Genomic DNA, 15,325 nt, shown 5'->3' with positions numbered 1-15,325 from the left:
CCCAGCAACAGGGAACAAGGCAAGACGCGAAGGTTGTTACCGAAGGGCGTAACAGGTAGAATCCATCCAGCCGCATACGTGACTGAAGAGAACGGGAGACGGTGTGGTTTGCCCACGAGGAAGCGCACACACGCCTTGGCACGCTCGCCCTGCTCCTGACACCCCACAGGATCCCATTTCCCGGCGGCGGCCCCAGAGCCTCGCTCCTCTTCCCGCGTTCCCGGAGGCCGCGCAACGACGGTCGAAGCCCCGAGCGCAGCCGGGCAGGGGGCCCGAGCGGACGCGGGTCCCGGCGGCAGCGCGAACCCCGGCTTCCCCGGCAGGCCGGGGAGGGAGGGATGAGCGAGCGGCGGAGGGGAGGGCAAGAGGCTGCCCGGGGCTGGGGAGGCGGCGAGCAGAGGCGTTCGCGCGGCTCCTGGGCGCCAATAGCGGCGGTCCGGGCCGAGCCGGCTCCTCCCGGCGGCAGCGGCGGTAGGAGCTGGGCCGGCCGAGCCCGGAAGCGGCGGCGGGTGGTGCCGGAGCGCGGGGAGCGGGGCCGGGCGCGGGATGCGAGGAGGCGCCGCCGCCGCCCTGCCCCCTGCCCGCTCGCAGCCAGCGCCCCAGGAGGAGGAGCAGCGGGAGGAGCGGCAGCAGCAGTAGGAGCCGCCGCTGCGGTAGTATGAGCGGGACAGCCGCTAAGCAGACCCCCGGCGCGGGGTCCGCCGCGGATCCTGCCGCGGAGAACGCGGCGGCTGCGGACCCCGTGCCGGAGTCTCCTCCACCACTGCTGAGCGTGGACGTGACAGGACTGGTGTCGCAGTTTGCGAGGAGCTTCGTGCTGATCTTCCCCGTGTATGTGCTGGGCTACCTGGGGCTGAGCTTCAGCTGGGTGCTCATCGCCCTGTGCGGGCTCTTCTGGATCCGCAGGCACCGCGGCGGCAAGAGCTCCCGCCTGGGCCGGGCGCTCGCCTTCCTGGAGGACGAGGAGGAGGCGGTGCGGCTCAGCGTCTCCTCCGCGGATCTGCCTGCGTGGGTGAGTGGCCGACACCCTTCGGCGCTGCCGCGAGCACCCGCGCCCGGCGGGCCGGGGCCTGTTACCTCCCCGGGACCTGCGTGACACCCAGCCCCGCGGCCGTCCCCCCCCGGGGCTGCGCCACAGGCCGGAGCCGGCCTGGCGAGAGGGGTGAGGCCATTGCATCTCCCGTGCCCTATGGCTGCTTGTCCCGGTTCGCCAGCCTCTTCCGAGACCGTGCTGCGGCGGGAGAGGGCGGGCAGCGTGTCCCTCCCCTCCGGTTCTCCCACCGCCGGGGTGGCCTGTCCGTGTCCGGCCGCCCGCTCCGCTGCGCCCGTGGCGGTGACAGCCTGAGCCTGCCGTGGCCGGGCTTCCCCTCGCAGAAATAAACTTTACTGCAGGGTTTGGGTTTCTTTCCCCTCAGGTACCAGTGACGCGCACGGCTTGGTTCTAGCGCGGTCTCTCAGCGGAACGCGGATGTCGCGGCTTGGGCCGTTCCTTAAAAAGTTGAGATGAGAGGGAAATAGAATCGGGCTGCCAATGCTGTTAGGTGTTTCAGTAGAGTGTTACTAAACGGGGGATGAACCAGAAGGGAGGTTCAGTTTCTGAGTGGTTTCAGGGCTGTGACATGAGCACTGAGGTACAGAGGTTGTGGTGGTTTTATTTGTGCATTGATGTAGTGGGTATTCTAAAAGGCTTTCTCCGAATCTCCCTTTGAAAGGCTTTCTGCCAGGTCTTCGGAACTAACGTTACTTACTTTTTCTAAAGCTTAAATCCAGCTTCAAAGTTGAATACCTTTTATTTGTCATTTCTCTCTTGGAGGATTAATGATGTTTTTGATGCAGCTGCCAGTGGCAGCGTGTGTCCAGGCCTCCGTGTGCCCTGCTGTGCCGCCGTGATGTTCTGTGCACAGCTTGCTCTCTTAGTGCCCATACCCCAAGTCTTGAGCGTTTCTGCTGATTCTTTCCGTGCAATTTTTTTATTGTCTGCTCTCTGCTCCTGAGCTGTAGTTACCCATATCTTTCCTAGGGACTCTTTGCAGTGACTATGCATCCAGCAGTATTGAGATCATAAAGAGTCCAAGTAGCTGTTTTCATGTGATCAGGTTGCAATACCTGATGTGACCTGTTCTAGCTCTGCTAAGGCAGTTATAGGAGAGGATGGAGTGGGTAGGTGTGAGACTGGAGTCTTTTACTCCTCTTTCATCATATCTTTTGCTAAAGTTCTGGTAGAAGATCATGATAAAAATGAGTAGAGTGTACAGGAGAGATTAAATCCTTTTACCTCTTGAAGCACTGATGTGAGTTTCAAATAATGTAGTTAGTAGCTCTTACATTACCTGTGTGTTGTGTTTGTTTTTTAATGTAATCACACAGCAATCTAATGGAAATTTTCTGATGATGCATTTAAAATGAATTAATTGAAGATGGATTTGTAGGGGAGGCTTGTATATAGTAACAATCTGCTGCTAACTGAACTGTAGATATTAGATTTTAGTGCTGTGTATAAGATTTGTTTTAAGTCACAATTAGTTACTTTTGATAAAACGGCAATTAATTTCTGTGTGGAGTTGTCCAAATAACTAGAGATTTAGAAAGGGCCCTCCTGATTGAACTCAGAGGCAAAAAAATCGAGTGCTGGCTTTCAGCACCTGCATATATCCTATGGCATCCTGAGAAAGCAACTGATCAATAGGCAGGGTTTCCCAAAAGTGTGACCCTTCCACACACCAGTTGGCAAATGGACACGCCATTTATTTTTGGCTGTAGATTTTTTTTTTGTTATTTTTTTCTTCCCTCTTTTTCAACGTTCTTAAATTTTAAAGGTATGAGTTCTTTTCTTTCTGCTGATGTATTTGCTCTGTTCTGGAAGCATCCTTCTTTCAAATAAAAGTAGTCTTCAGAATAAATGTAATCTGGAAAACAGAAGACTTCTACACTGTGAAGACCCCCTTAAATCAAAAGTGGTCTTCAATGTCTGCTGTCATAGTCCTTAAGGTTTATATGAGTTTTATGTTGCTTCCATAATGCATCTTGAAAAACTGCTGTTGTTCTTCCTTCTGCATTATGTGTATTTTCCTGGAGATTTATGAACTTCACTCATATTTGGAATAACAGCTACTGGGTGGAACCTGACATCTCTAATGGGGATCAGCTTTATCCATCTCAGTGTGAACTCTGAATTTAAATATTTTCCATTGGTTTCTGATAATGGAAATAAATTTTAAATTGCTTGAGTAGGACAATGCTGTGTTTTAAATATAGGAAACTTTGTACTTTTCTGTGACCAATACTGAGGTGTAATAAACCATTATTCAACTGAAATTATGTGGTATGTCAAAGATGTATTTGATGTGTGCTATCTTCCTGTGCCCTTGGTTGGAGAAAGCTTTAGCTTTATGTATTAGGTATGATTTTCTTTTCCCACACACCTTGGTACTGTCTGTTGCTTTAGTGGTTCATATTGAGTAATACTGCATTGAGTTATTTATTTTTAAGGAAATGATTATTTCAGCAAAAGGTTTTTCTGCTGGCAATGTGCTCAGTTGCAATTTGAAAATGATACTGTTGTGCCACCACACTAGATAGTTTGTAATGTTAATTGTTAGTTTCCTAAATTAGATTTACTTCTTCCATGAGCAGGTAGTTATCTATCAGGAATATTCTGTACTGTGCATGTAAAATGAATTAATTCAACGTGAATACAAGTTATGTTACGTAAAATGTCAACACATAATTAACTACAAATAAGTATGTGCTGAAAAATACTGTGTTTACTGTCTTAAAAAATAAGCTCTGTACTCATAGACTTGCTAACATGTAGTTGTAGCTCTGCTGCATGTTCAAAAGGTATCATGGATTATATGGGGTAGGAGGGAGCAGAGGTGGGTGCTTTTCCAAATAATTTAGAACTAGGCAGCAGAACTTGGAATGAGAAAGAACTGGAGATCAAAACTGTCTTTAAATAAAAACATTTTTTAGACATGAAAAGTTCTTTCAAGAAAGACATTTCCCCTTCTTTGCAGCACTTTTATGCACCAGCTGTATTTTATACTGGAATGAATGTAATTTAGACACCAACTTGGTGGAAAGTGGCAGTTTAAATATCACTACATAGAGGAGCAAAGGTAGGAAACCAGGACTCCTAAGTTTTTAAAGGGCAGGTATCATGTTACCTTTTATTTTAAAAATAGTAATGGAATTTAATAATCTAAGGTGTAAAACAAATTTACTTTGTTCTCTCTTAGATCAGCTGAAAAAGTTGATCTAATTTTTTCCATTTTAGCAGTGGTTTTTGTTGCTTAGTGCAGCTTTCATAACATGCCAACATATCATGTTCAACATGTGTTTGTATTAGTGAGACTTTGGCTCCTGTTTTCTTCAATATACAGATAAAAAGCCATGCTGAATTTGTTTTCCCCAGATTAAATGTGAATTTGGCCTGGTACCAGGAGCTGTATCTGTGTGAAGTCTGTCAACAATCAGCAGGTGACCAAAATAGGAGCAAATCTTAGCATTTTAAAAGAATTGATTCTGAAAACAGATTTAAACAATTTTTTGTAATCCTAAGTATGTATTATACAGAAACTAAAATACTGTATGTGATTGTAGGAAATAGTGACATGGTAGAACATTAATTACAAGTCTGCTGTGCCATTTTGGGTCCTACATGCTTGCTTAAGTTTCTGCTCTAGTTTGGAGTGATTTTTATGTTGTTTTTTTCTTTGTCTTATTTTCTTATCTACTTAAGAAAAAAGCCTGCCTAAATCTAAACAGGTGTCATCACCTTTTAAATGAATCTCATTTGGAGTAATATTGTAAAGAAATCTGGTAGATCTTCTTTCTCATGGGAAGCTCTATGTAGTTTTTGGGGATTGTGAGTATTGTTGGTCACCACTGAAGTGCTGTACCAGTGCTACACCTAGAGAAAGGACATAATGTCCAATTATATGGTTAGAGCAACAAAGACTACTGGTTTTACTGGTATGGGAAAGGCAGAGCCAGCATTTGTGGAAGAAAAGTGGCTTGGTAACTGTAACTGCAGGATCACACCTGTAGGGAGTGACATTTGCAGAGAAAGTTAAAGTGGTTGTGTTCTTGTGGGTATTTGATATGAAGATTTCTTGATGATCCAGAATCTGACTAGATCTAAGATAGATGGTTCAGGACAAGAATCTCCAAAGAAACCCTGCTGATGGTTGTCATGTACTCAGTAGACTTGTTGAACAGGTGGACTTCTGCAAAACAATGTATGTTATTTGCTGTAGAAGAAAAAGATGTTCCTCTTCTTGTTATACCTGTGGTTACTGCTGTTGTTGCTGCAGTTGTAGGAACTGTAGGAGGGCTTTTCTACAGCATATGAAATTTGAAGACACTGAGACATTGTGACACATTCTTCTGATCCAGGCTCCAACTTAGTTGAGCATGTTCGATTGAATTTACCAAGGGGTGATTTATAAGAAAAATTTCCCCCATGCACAGTAACTTAGTGTTAAGAAGGATGTGATCAGTTTGAGTGGTGAATACTGCGGGTGGCTGTTGCTCTGGGCTGCCAGCCTGCATCTGGAAAGGGTGAAGAGGTGTGAGTAAGAATAGAGTAGTAACTTGTAAATACTTAACAACTGAACTCTCTGTCCTTCTGCCTGATTATTTTTCATTTTAAACTGTGTCCTGTTCTAGCTGATTCATAGTATATGAATATGCACATATTTGTATTGGGGGCTGTGTGTGTTTTTGTGGTTGGGCTTTCTTCTTACAGGAAGAAGTTTAATTTGGTTCACTGTTACTTCTTGAAATTTAGGTAACCTAAGTGACATCCTAAGAGTACATAGTTAGGAGAAATATAAATGATGGTTTTGGGAATTGCTAACCTAAAGGAAAAAAAAAAGGTATTGGAGAATTGATCCTATCTCCCTGTTTCTGAGAGTTTTCAAATTGTGTGTTAAAGCTATAGTGTTTCATATATAAAGATCCCTTTCCAAAATATTTATGGTAGAAACCCACATGTTGAGTTGATGTTTATGAACAAGATATCAAACTTCTGAAGAAAAACACCAGCCTGAAAGTATCAGTACACCTCTTGAACTCTTTGTAGGTGATACAGGCTTTCTAAATATATATGTATAATATATTCTTTTTTCATCTAACAAGTCATTATTGCATTAAAATTACTATTGAGTTTTGGGACTGCTGTAAATGTTCTTAAAATATGCAGTTGTCTGAATAACTAAGGAAGATGTTTACAGGTCTCTTTAGCTTTTTTTGTTTGCTTGTTTGGTATTTTTTAATTTGCAATTTAGTCTGCTAGTGTTATTTCCATGCCTAAGGGCCTTTTGCATATAAGGACTGGCCCACCTTTAACTATATTTGAAAATGCAGGAGTCAAAAAGATCTTGTCTGAGGTTTTTTGGAAGAAAAAGAAATCTAGGATATCAGTCAGCCTTTTCTGCGTCTTCTACGAGATTTTTCTATTTAAATTACAACTGCTTTTTGAGATTGTTGACATGTCATAGTGTGTTGGGGTATGCAATCTAAGGTTTTAATTTTTTTTTTTGACATGAAAGCTTTCTGGGAAATAAGGTTGAATCAGGATTATTGTCTAAACATTTTCATTGCAGTTTGTAGTAATGAAAGCCTGTTTTATACATTTGAAGTGTTCAAAACAATTCTTTGGTGTCCTGTTCTTTTTCTTCAAAATGAAAGAAGAGGAGGCATGTTGTTTCTGGTAAGATAAAGTTCTTAAACTGTAATATAAACCAAATTATTTACCTCCCATTTTTCAATTCATCACTAGTTCACTAGTTGCTGGAATTGCCTTTGGCATGACTTCTTGTGAGCTTGGCTGGCCATATACCCATATTGAATCTGTTTGGTTTTTCTTTGAAAAAAACTTTCTTTCAAATAACAGCAAGTTTTAAAAGAACAGTGATTTCTAAATATCCTCTGTAGTGTCTGAGATGAGTTTGTCAGAATATTATAACTGTATATAAGGTTCTGAAAACAAAAGTTAATGATTATGAACTAATCTATACCACTGATTTGGTATGTTCTGGTATGTAGATAAAAAGAAATCAGTTAAAGAATATGATTCTTCTGGATGTACTACAGAAATAATATATTTGCCATGAGGCATTGCTAGTTTAGATACAGAGTTGTTCCACCTGTGGTATCGTATCTTTGTCTTTGATTTTCTCTACTCTTGGACAATATAAATTAAATCTGATACTACCCTTTCCTAAGGAAGTGGAGAGTGGACACCCCACCAGCAGCTTTGGAGCTTTCCTGTGGCCCAGCAGGGGCTAGCTTCTCAGGGTTATGTACCTGAAAGGTACATAAAGCTTTGAAAGGGCCACAGAATTTCAAATGTAGGGTGGGTAGGGCTGCTTTTGCACATTCAGGGTAAATACTGTGCAGCTTCAGGGAAGAAAATTAAATCCTTATCTTTGTCTGCTGTTTGTGAACACTTAATGAAAATAAAGGCTATATAGAGTTTGTGTGTTCAACTAGAATTGAATGTAAGTAACGCTGGGGGAAAAATGTTCTGATAAGAATAGGGGGAGAGCATTTTTATTTAAAACAACTGTTTGAATTCAGTAAATTCTGCAACTAATGTTTGGAGAAGTCTGACACTATAATTTGTATAGCTTTTAGATCATATGGCACTTTGATTCTAGCCAAGACTTTTTTCAGTTGAATGAGGAGAGAGTTTTGTGAAGTTGAGAAAGGAAATGTTTGATAAGAAAGAAGGAGGAATTAAACCAAGAATTTGCTAAAAGTGTGTGAAATGGTGAAACCCAGTTGCCAGATTTATGTGTTTGTCAGACTTTGTAGTTGTCCAAGATAGCATGAACTGATCCAGGACCCTCCTTTGGTTTCATCTGCCGTGCACTAAATGCTTTTCTTGTTTTGTAGGGAGGGAAAATAAAAAGAGGATCTACATTTTCATTTCTTAGACGGTCTTAATTTTTTTTAAGAGGCCTTGACATCTTATAAAGTTCTGTTGGGGCAGGTAGGAAAAGATGATAGTGTAATTAAAGATGTTTGTTTATTTTTTGAAAATAACTAACTTAAATTTGTTGTTTTTTTTTTTTTTCTGGCATATGCTATGTTCTCTCTGTTTCTTATCTGGCAAGAATGGATCATCAGGAGTGGAAAGAGGGGTTGTACAAACTTGCCCCACCAGCTAAGGATATATCTGATTGGCTTCTACTCCATTGACTGGAATTAATTCAGATTGAACTTCCTTCATGAGGACCTCATTATGAAAGCAAGGTTCAAGAATTAAGAATAATTTCCTGGCTTTAGGGGCCTGTGTTAAACCAGCACATTTGCCTTGGGAGGTCTGTTCCATTTACCTCAGCTTTCCAAGAACTTTTTAATCCCTTATTCCTTTATAAAGGTCTTATAATTTCTATCCTAATGTCAGGGTTCAGGTAAGAAGCTGTGTCCCATCTCTTCTTGAATCCCATTAATAGGGTGCCTGGGAAAGGGAAGAAAAAAGGTGTTCCTAAGCATTCTTGCCCATCATTTGGTCCCCATCCCCAACCTAATTCTAGTGTTTTATTCCCAGCAGTTTTACCAAGCTTCATGTACCAGTCTTTTAGTTTTTGTTACATTGGTGGAGTTTTTATTTCCTTTCATTTTAAATGGGATGGGTTTTTGTTGGTTGGTTTGATTTTGTTCTATGTTCATCCTGTGGTACGGTTGAAAGTTGAAGCAGCAGTGAGAATTTTAAAGCTTCTTTCTACTTGGTCCATACTTAGGATGATTTCAATTTATTTGTAGGCTCTGCTCTGCATTCCCACATTCCTGCTTGTGGCAGGGAGGATCAGGGGGTTAGTAAAGGGATTGATTCTGCAGTTTCAAAATGAAGTAAATGTGCACTCCTCACAAAAAGGGTGTTCTGCATCCAACTGCACTTTCCCAGTGCCACCTTATGCCAATATTAGAGTTTACTTGGCCAGCTAATTGTGAGTTTTCTGCCAAGTCGGGTGTTCAGCTGGATGAGTTTCATGAGTTTACTGTGAGACCACTCAAGTGCCAGTGCCTACAAAAGGGAGGTGGCAGAAGCCTGTGCTCAGGTTTGAAGTGAGATGGAGTAATGGCCTGCACAAAGAGGCTGTTCTTAGAAAAAGGGTGGTAAATAATGAAGCAAAGTTTGAATGGGAGCTATTTATAATGTCAATTTGCACATCTAACTTCTTTTATAACATTTTAACAGATATGTTAACATATCTAATCATCAGGCATATAAACTCTCAGTATTTTGATTCATCTTAAAAGTTGACCGTGTTTTTAGTGTGTGGCTGGATTGGATGAACTCCAGAAGTCTTTTCTTACCTGGATTATTCTATAATTTTCCTTTTTGTTTTAAGCTGTCATTTAAATTAGCTTTCAATCTCCAGGTATGTCTTAGAAATGGTAGGAAATCTTTTCTGCATTAAATACAAGTATTTCCTTAAATATTAAGTGTACTAGCAAGAAAAAAAATTAAAAAGAGGCTATCTTTAGAGAGGTGTTTTGTTGGAGGTAGTGACACTTTTAAATCATTCAGATGCCTGTCAACTAAATAGATAGTATTAAAAGTTCTTTGCAGCAAACATTAAAACACAGAATTTTTCAAATGGAACTCCTGTTATATAAATAACTTTTGTAAGAGCAACGTTCCCATGTAATGAGTCATTGCACAAAGTTTTGTCTCCTGCACCCTGATGTAACTAAAAGTTCTTAAGAGCTGAAAATCTGAAACAGGACTAACGGTTTTCAGCTGAAGCAGTCTGGATTTATGTACCATGAAGTTACTATACTAGAAACACAAAACTAATTTTCCTTGGCTGATAATAACTGCCATATGACAGGCAAGAATTGCATTGTCATTTGGCTGTCCTTATCATGTAGCAGCATGGGTCGAGTTTACATTAGTTCAGTTGCAGCACTTTTACCTGAGATATTTATATTTGCAGTGTAAATTGCATAACCTTTGGTGTCTGTTTATGTGAAATCTTCAGTTGAGTCTCGTACAGACTACACTATTGTTTTCATAACCTTTGTTTGCATTCCTTTAGTTAGGCTCAGTGAATTATCTAAGCAGACTGAAATAGTTTCGTCTGAGAAAATTTTGAAAGGTGTAACAACAGAATGTAAAATTAAATGTATTGACAGTCCATTGTCTTGTATTTTGTCATTGTCAGTCCTTGGTGGGAAGAGGGTGAATGTATAAGAATGCAGCATCTTCCTGTTGCGTTTCTAGAAGTAAATGCAGGATATGCTGAAGCATGAAGGTAGCTGTAAAACCTTGATTGCTCTGATTTGAATTAATTATTCAGTGTTATGATCCACAATTCTGCTGTTATAGTTCGTAGGTGATCTTTTTAAAAACAGCTTACTAAAAAGACAAGTGAATTGTGTGGGGGAAAACTTTGTGGGGAGAACTGAAATGGAACTTCAGAGCTCAGGGAACTCAGTTTGCTTTATATTTAAGCATTATTGCTGCTTTTTTTTTGTACTTCATGGTTCTTCATGCCTTATTTTGGATCTGCATAGCTTAATAGAAAAAAAAAAAACCAAACCCTGTGTCTGTGCTTTCTCAGATGCCCTTCTTCACATAGCATACTCTGTAGACTAGTGAATAAGTTTACAGCTTCATATCCAAAAGCTCAACAAGAACTGCTGCGGTTTGGTTTTTCCTGCAGGGAAGAGTATTAGAATACATGCTCTGAGCTGTGAGTTTTTGTCCAGACTTACAGGGCCATCTCTCAGGACTTTTTGGTATTTAGCATGTTTGGGCTCTCTGCATGTTTCAAGCTGACTGTTAATGTAATGATACTTCAAAGGAGGAAATGTCTTCTCTTCATTTGTTAGTATTTCCTAATGCAGTAAGCTTGCTGGTCCAGAATTTTGAAAAATTGTAGTTTGTTTTGAAGCAAGTCTTCCTTCCTCCCCCAGGCTGTTGATTCATCTTGCTAATTGTTGAACTAGAATGCTAAATTCTCTCTTGTGTGTGGCTAGGAAGTTGCCTTAGTCTAGTAATAAATGTTATGATGCAGTCTAAATTTATATCTTAAAATGTGGTGTTCCTCACTCAATGACTTTTTCCTAAAATACTTGAACTAGAAAAAGAGTGCTTTTCCACCCACCCACCCTCTGCCAGTTAAATATCAAATGGCAGCCAGGAAATGATAAGAGAGTGTTTCATGGGGGGAACACGAAATCAGTATTCAGTCATCTGACTTGTATGTGTTAAAAGAATATTCAATAGAGATTGATATATTAGATTAAATTATAGTAATTTCTTGTTCTCTATTTGTTCAAGCTAATCTTTATATTGGCTTGTATTTTAGGGAAGATATTTGGGCTTTTGAAAGCGTTGGGGTTTCTTTTTTCTCTAAAGGGTGTGGTAGGTATGAGTATAGTGTTGATGTGAATGTGCCTAAACTGTCCATGTTCACTTGATAAAATCACTTACTTCTGTCGTGTTCATGTAAGTGTTTATAATGGGAATTAATTTTTTGCTACATTTGGCTATGTGTAAAGTTTTTAAAAAAGTTTGATATAATATATGGTTGTGTTGTTTTCAGGTCTTAACATAGATATCTAATAACAGAAAACATATTTGCCAACAATTTTTTCAAGTCATTTGTGTTTTGAAAGTTTTGAAGTTGTAGTTGACATTTCTTTCCCTTTTGTTCTATCTTTTGTGTATTCATTTGAAAATGTTACCAATCTGTTCATTTTGTTACTTTTGATTTACCAAAATAAAAGCCCGAATGAAGGTTTTTTTGGGTTGGTTTTTTTTTTTTTGTTAGTTCATTAAGGTAATCTGTTACACACAGAACCATAGTGGCAGCCTGACAGTAAATCTGATTTGGAGGTCGCTTAATTTACAAATAAAGTTTTAATATGAGAATGTATGCTTTAATTTTGCTATTTGAGAGATGAGGAATTGCAGAAGTGTTCTTTTAAACAGTATTTCAGTGTTCAGTGATTTGCTTTCAGCGCACATAGGTTGTTCCTGGTCTACCTGCTGCCATTATGCTGACCTCTGGTTTTCTGGCACAGCCAGTGAGGAAGTCTGTGGTACTAACACCATGACAGTAAATCTCACAAAGTGCTTGAACCTCTGTTGAGTTTGGGGAGAGGGTATGCACAGTGGTATTCTGGATATGATGCAGGAGTGGCAGACAATTGTAGGTGGCAGTTCTTGTTTGGGAATAAGTGTAAACAGGACCATCGAGGACTAATGGACAATTTTAGATGATGTTAAAACATTTGCCAAAGGAAATGGGCAATAGGAAAACTTGAAGAATACTGGAAGACAGTCTTTATGGGCTCTGGTGAGAGGTACTTAAACTTTCAACTTCATTCACTTTGAGTTTGGTATTCAGGATGTAGAATATTTAGCAGATATTTTGTAAAACTTCTTTGTAAGAAGTGGAGGTGTTTGTGCTTGAAGTGTACTCTGCTAAAGGGATGGAAGTGGTTGCAGCTTTAAAGCATTTATCCTTGACTGAAGTAAGATTGATTCACATCTCTGTCCTCAGGGAGCAAGCTGATAAACTGTAGGTTCAATTTATTGGAGAGCAGTAGAATGCATCCACTTGCCAGAGAGAGAAGAATAGTTCATCAGTGTTCCTAAAATTAATGAGTTTTAAGCTCTGACAAATCACTCAGGAATTTCCTTTTCTGTAAAGCTCAGATTCTTGATTCCCATGTAACACATAAGATTCTAGTTTAGTTTTAACATGTAAAAACTTACAAGGTCATTTGCTTTCTTGCTGGAGACTTGCAGTGTTTGGGGAAATGGGTTTTCTTTTTGTCAACCCCAGTTGTCTTGAGGATTTTCATTTGTTCTAGTTTTCTTTTCCAGCAAAGTTATGAACTTTAGCTGTGCTTTCTGCTACTGTGGTTATTTGTGTTGTCAGCCATGTGGAAATAACATTCCTGTATGCCATGTTCCAGTGAAGAAGGCAATGTATAAGTAAAGCTCTTACATTGTGATCTCCTGCTGAGTAAGTAAAATAGAAAAAACTCTTGACTTGAAGCAGTCCAGATTAGTCAATGACAAGGGATTTGAGATGTCACTATTTTAAAAGAAAGTGACTATATGTGACAGTTGAAATAAATACATTAAAAACCCTTTTTTTCCCCAACATAGTTTACAAGTTAATTTTAGGATGCTGGCTGGATGCCAAATGCCCACCCTTGTTGTTTTATCACTCCCCTCCTCAGCTGGATGAGGAGAAAAATGCAATAGAAAAGTTTGCAGGTTGAGATAAGGACAGGGAGAGACATCACTCACCAGTTACCAACATGGGCAGCACAGACTTGAGTTGGAGAAATTAACTGAGATTTTTGCCAATCAAAAAAGCAATAGGTTAATGAAAAGTAAAACAAATATTAGAAACACCTTCCCCCTACCCCTCCCTCCTTGTGAGCTTTGCTTTCTTCCTGATTCACTACCTCCTCCTCCACGGACTACAGGGGAGTCTCAGCTCTGGTACCTGGGGCATCTCTTCCCCTCCTCCTTCACTGACCTTGGTGTCTGCAGGGTTGTTTCTCTCACGTTCTTCCTTTTCCCTGGGCAGAATTACTTCTGTGCAATATTTACTTTTTTTCTTCTGAAGTAAGATATCCCAGAGGTGCTGCCACTGTTGCTGCTGGGCCTTGTCCAGCAGTGGGTCCATCTTGGAGCTGGCTAGCATTGGCTCTGTTGGGAGGGAAATAGGGAAATAACTCTATAGGGAAGCTTCTGCCAAGTTCCCACAGAAGCCACCCCTGTGGCCCTAGCTCTCCACCTGCTCCCAAAACCTTGCTACACACCCCCAGTACAATCTAAAACTGTTAAAGAGATGGCTTTAATTATTTTAAATGAGAAGTTCGGCAGCTTAGCATGCATGTCCTAATGATTTCTCAAATATGTTGAGCAGTTAGGTCTGTAGCAGATAAGGCAAATGATATATGGCAACAAGGGTGGTGGACTTGACTTCAGCATCCCTTGATGCTGAAAAGAAATAAAATACTTGGGTTTTTTTTCTTCTCAGATCCTAGTTGTACACTGAAAAGATTTCATGAAATTCTTGAAAATACTTTTTTGAGCTGGTAAGATACAGTTGAAAATTAGCTGCTATTTATGCAGATCTCTGAAAATAGCTGTGGCATTTTACTCAAGGGGGTTGATTTCGTTTTAACTGTCATCACTACATTCTTCTAACTCAAGTGATGTCTTTTGCAAGAAAGTTATTACATGTGATTAAAAGCTGAGTACAGATCTAAGACTGCTGAAAATATCTGGTAGCTTTTTAGGGCTGGAATTCAGGCCTGGAACAGCACAATAAACAGTAAAACCTGTAAGAGAATCCGTTGCCAGTTAGCACACATTGTCACATTTCCTGTAGCAAACTGAAATTTAGATAGCAGGCTTGGGTGCTTCATTCCAGAGATGGTCTCTCCCTGGCACCTGCCTTTGGTGAATGGGAAGGGGTGAGCAGAACCCTTTGCAGGAGGTCCATTTTCTCTATATAAGAACCTACAATAACGAGGTCTTAACCATGCTGCTACTTTTTACATGCTTAAATTTATCAAGGAATAATTTGGGCCACAGCTGTTAGATTTTAATTAATACATGTAGTAAATATTCTGTGGTCAAATTTCTAAAAAAATTACTAGCATCTGTTAGAAAATCTGCTGAGAGTTTCAGAGCTGACAGTGACTTGGCTGTATATATTATTCTCTGCATGGGCACAGAGATTAACCTCTCAAATTTCTCAAAAGAAATTCAGCTTGAGGAAGGCTCTGCTTAGGAGCAGCCACATAAATTGGCATTGCCATGGGCAAGATTTCTTGGAGCTAGGTTTTAGACAACTGACTTGGTGGCTGTTGGCAATTCAGACAGCTAGAATAGTCAGAAAATAAATTTATTTTTACTTACAGAATTATTACTAAATTGGGTTTTGGGCACTAGGCGTTTGGTCTCCCCTTAGAGCTAGAATTTGCTGAACTTAAATTTAAACATATAGGTACAAATTGGTTGGAATTTATCTTTATGGTCTGTATACACATCTGCAGAGGACTGTATTTGATTACAAGAAAATTTTCAAGATGTCAGATCTCTCCAGAGACCTTTATTTCACTTTTCTTGATGAGAAAGCAGGTGTAGAGTGACTTGTTTATTTTTGGACATATAAAAGACCAAATTTTGAGAATTAGAGAAAAGTAATTCATCAGTTGCAATTGCCTACTGATCAACAATATTTGAATCTTAAAAACTGGGAATCTTTGAAATTGCTATAAAATTGTATGTAGGTAAAAGGGGTTGCTGAGCTGTAAAAGGTATTTT

At 40.3% G+C, this 15,325-nt stretch overlaps 1 protein-coding gene across 1 annotated transcript in view; it reads left to right on the top strand.

The window, feature by feature from the left end:
• Nucleotides 1-658: 658 nt before the first annotated feature.
• ESYT2 (extended synaptotagmin 2) overlaps nucleotides 659-15,325 on the top strand; it is a 77,938-nt gene continuing 63,271 nt past the window's right edge. Inside the window, exon 1 of the mRNA XM_062493844.1 lies at nucleotides 659-1,012. Within this exon, the coding sequence (XP_062349828.1) occupies nucleotides 659-1,012 (354 nt within the window). The remainder of the gene's footprint in view (nucleotides 1,013-15,325) is intronic.

The sequence above is a fragment of the Cinclus cinclus genome, chromosome 1 (genome assembly GCF_963662255.1).
Source record: "Cinclus cinclus chromosome 1, bCinCin1.1, whole genome shotgun sequence".
Classification (NCBI taxonomy): Eukaryota; Metazoa; Chordata; class Aves; order Passeriformes; family Cinclidae; genus Cinclus; species Cinclus cinclus.
The sequence above is the reverse complement of the archived record's forward strand: the minus strand, read 5'-3'. Positions and strand labels throughout refer to the sequence as shown.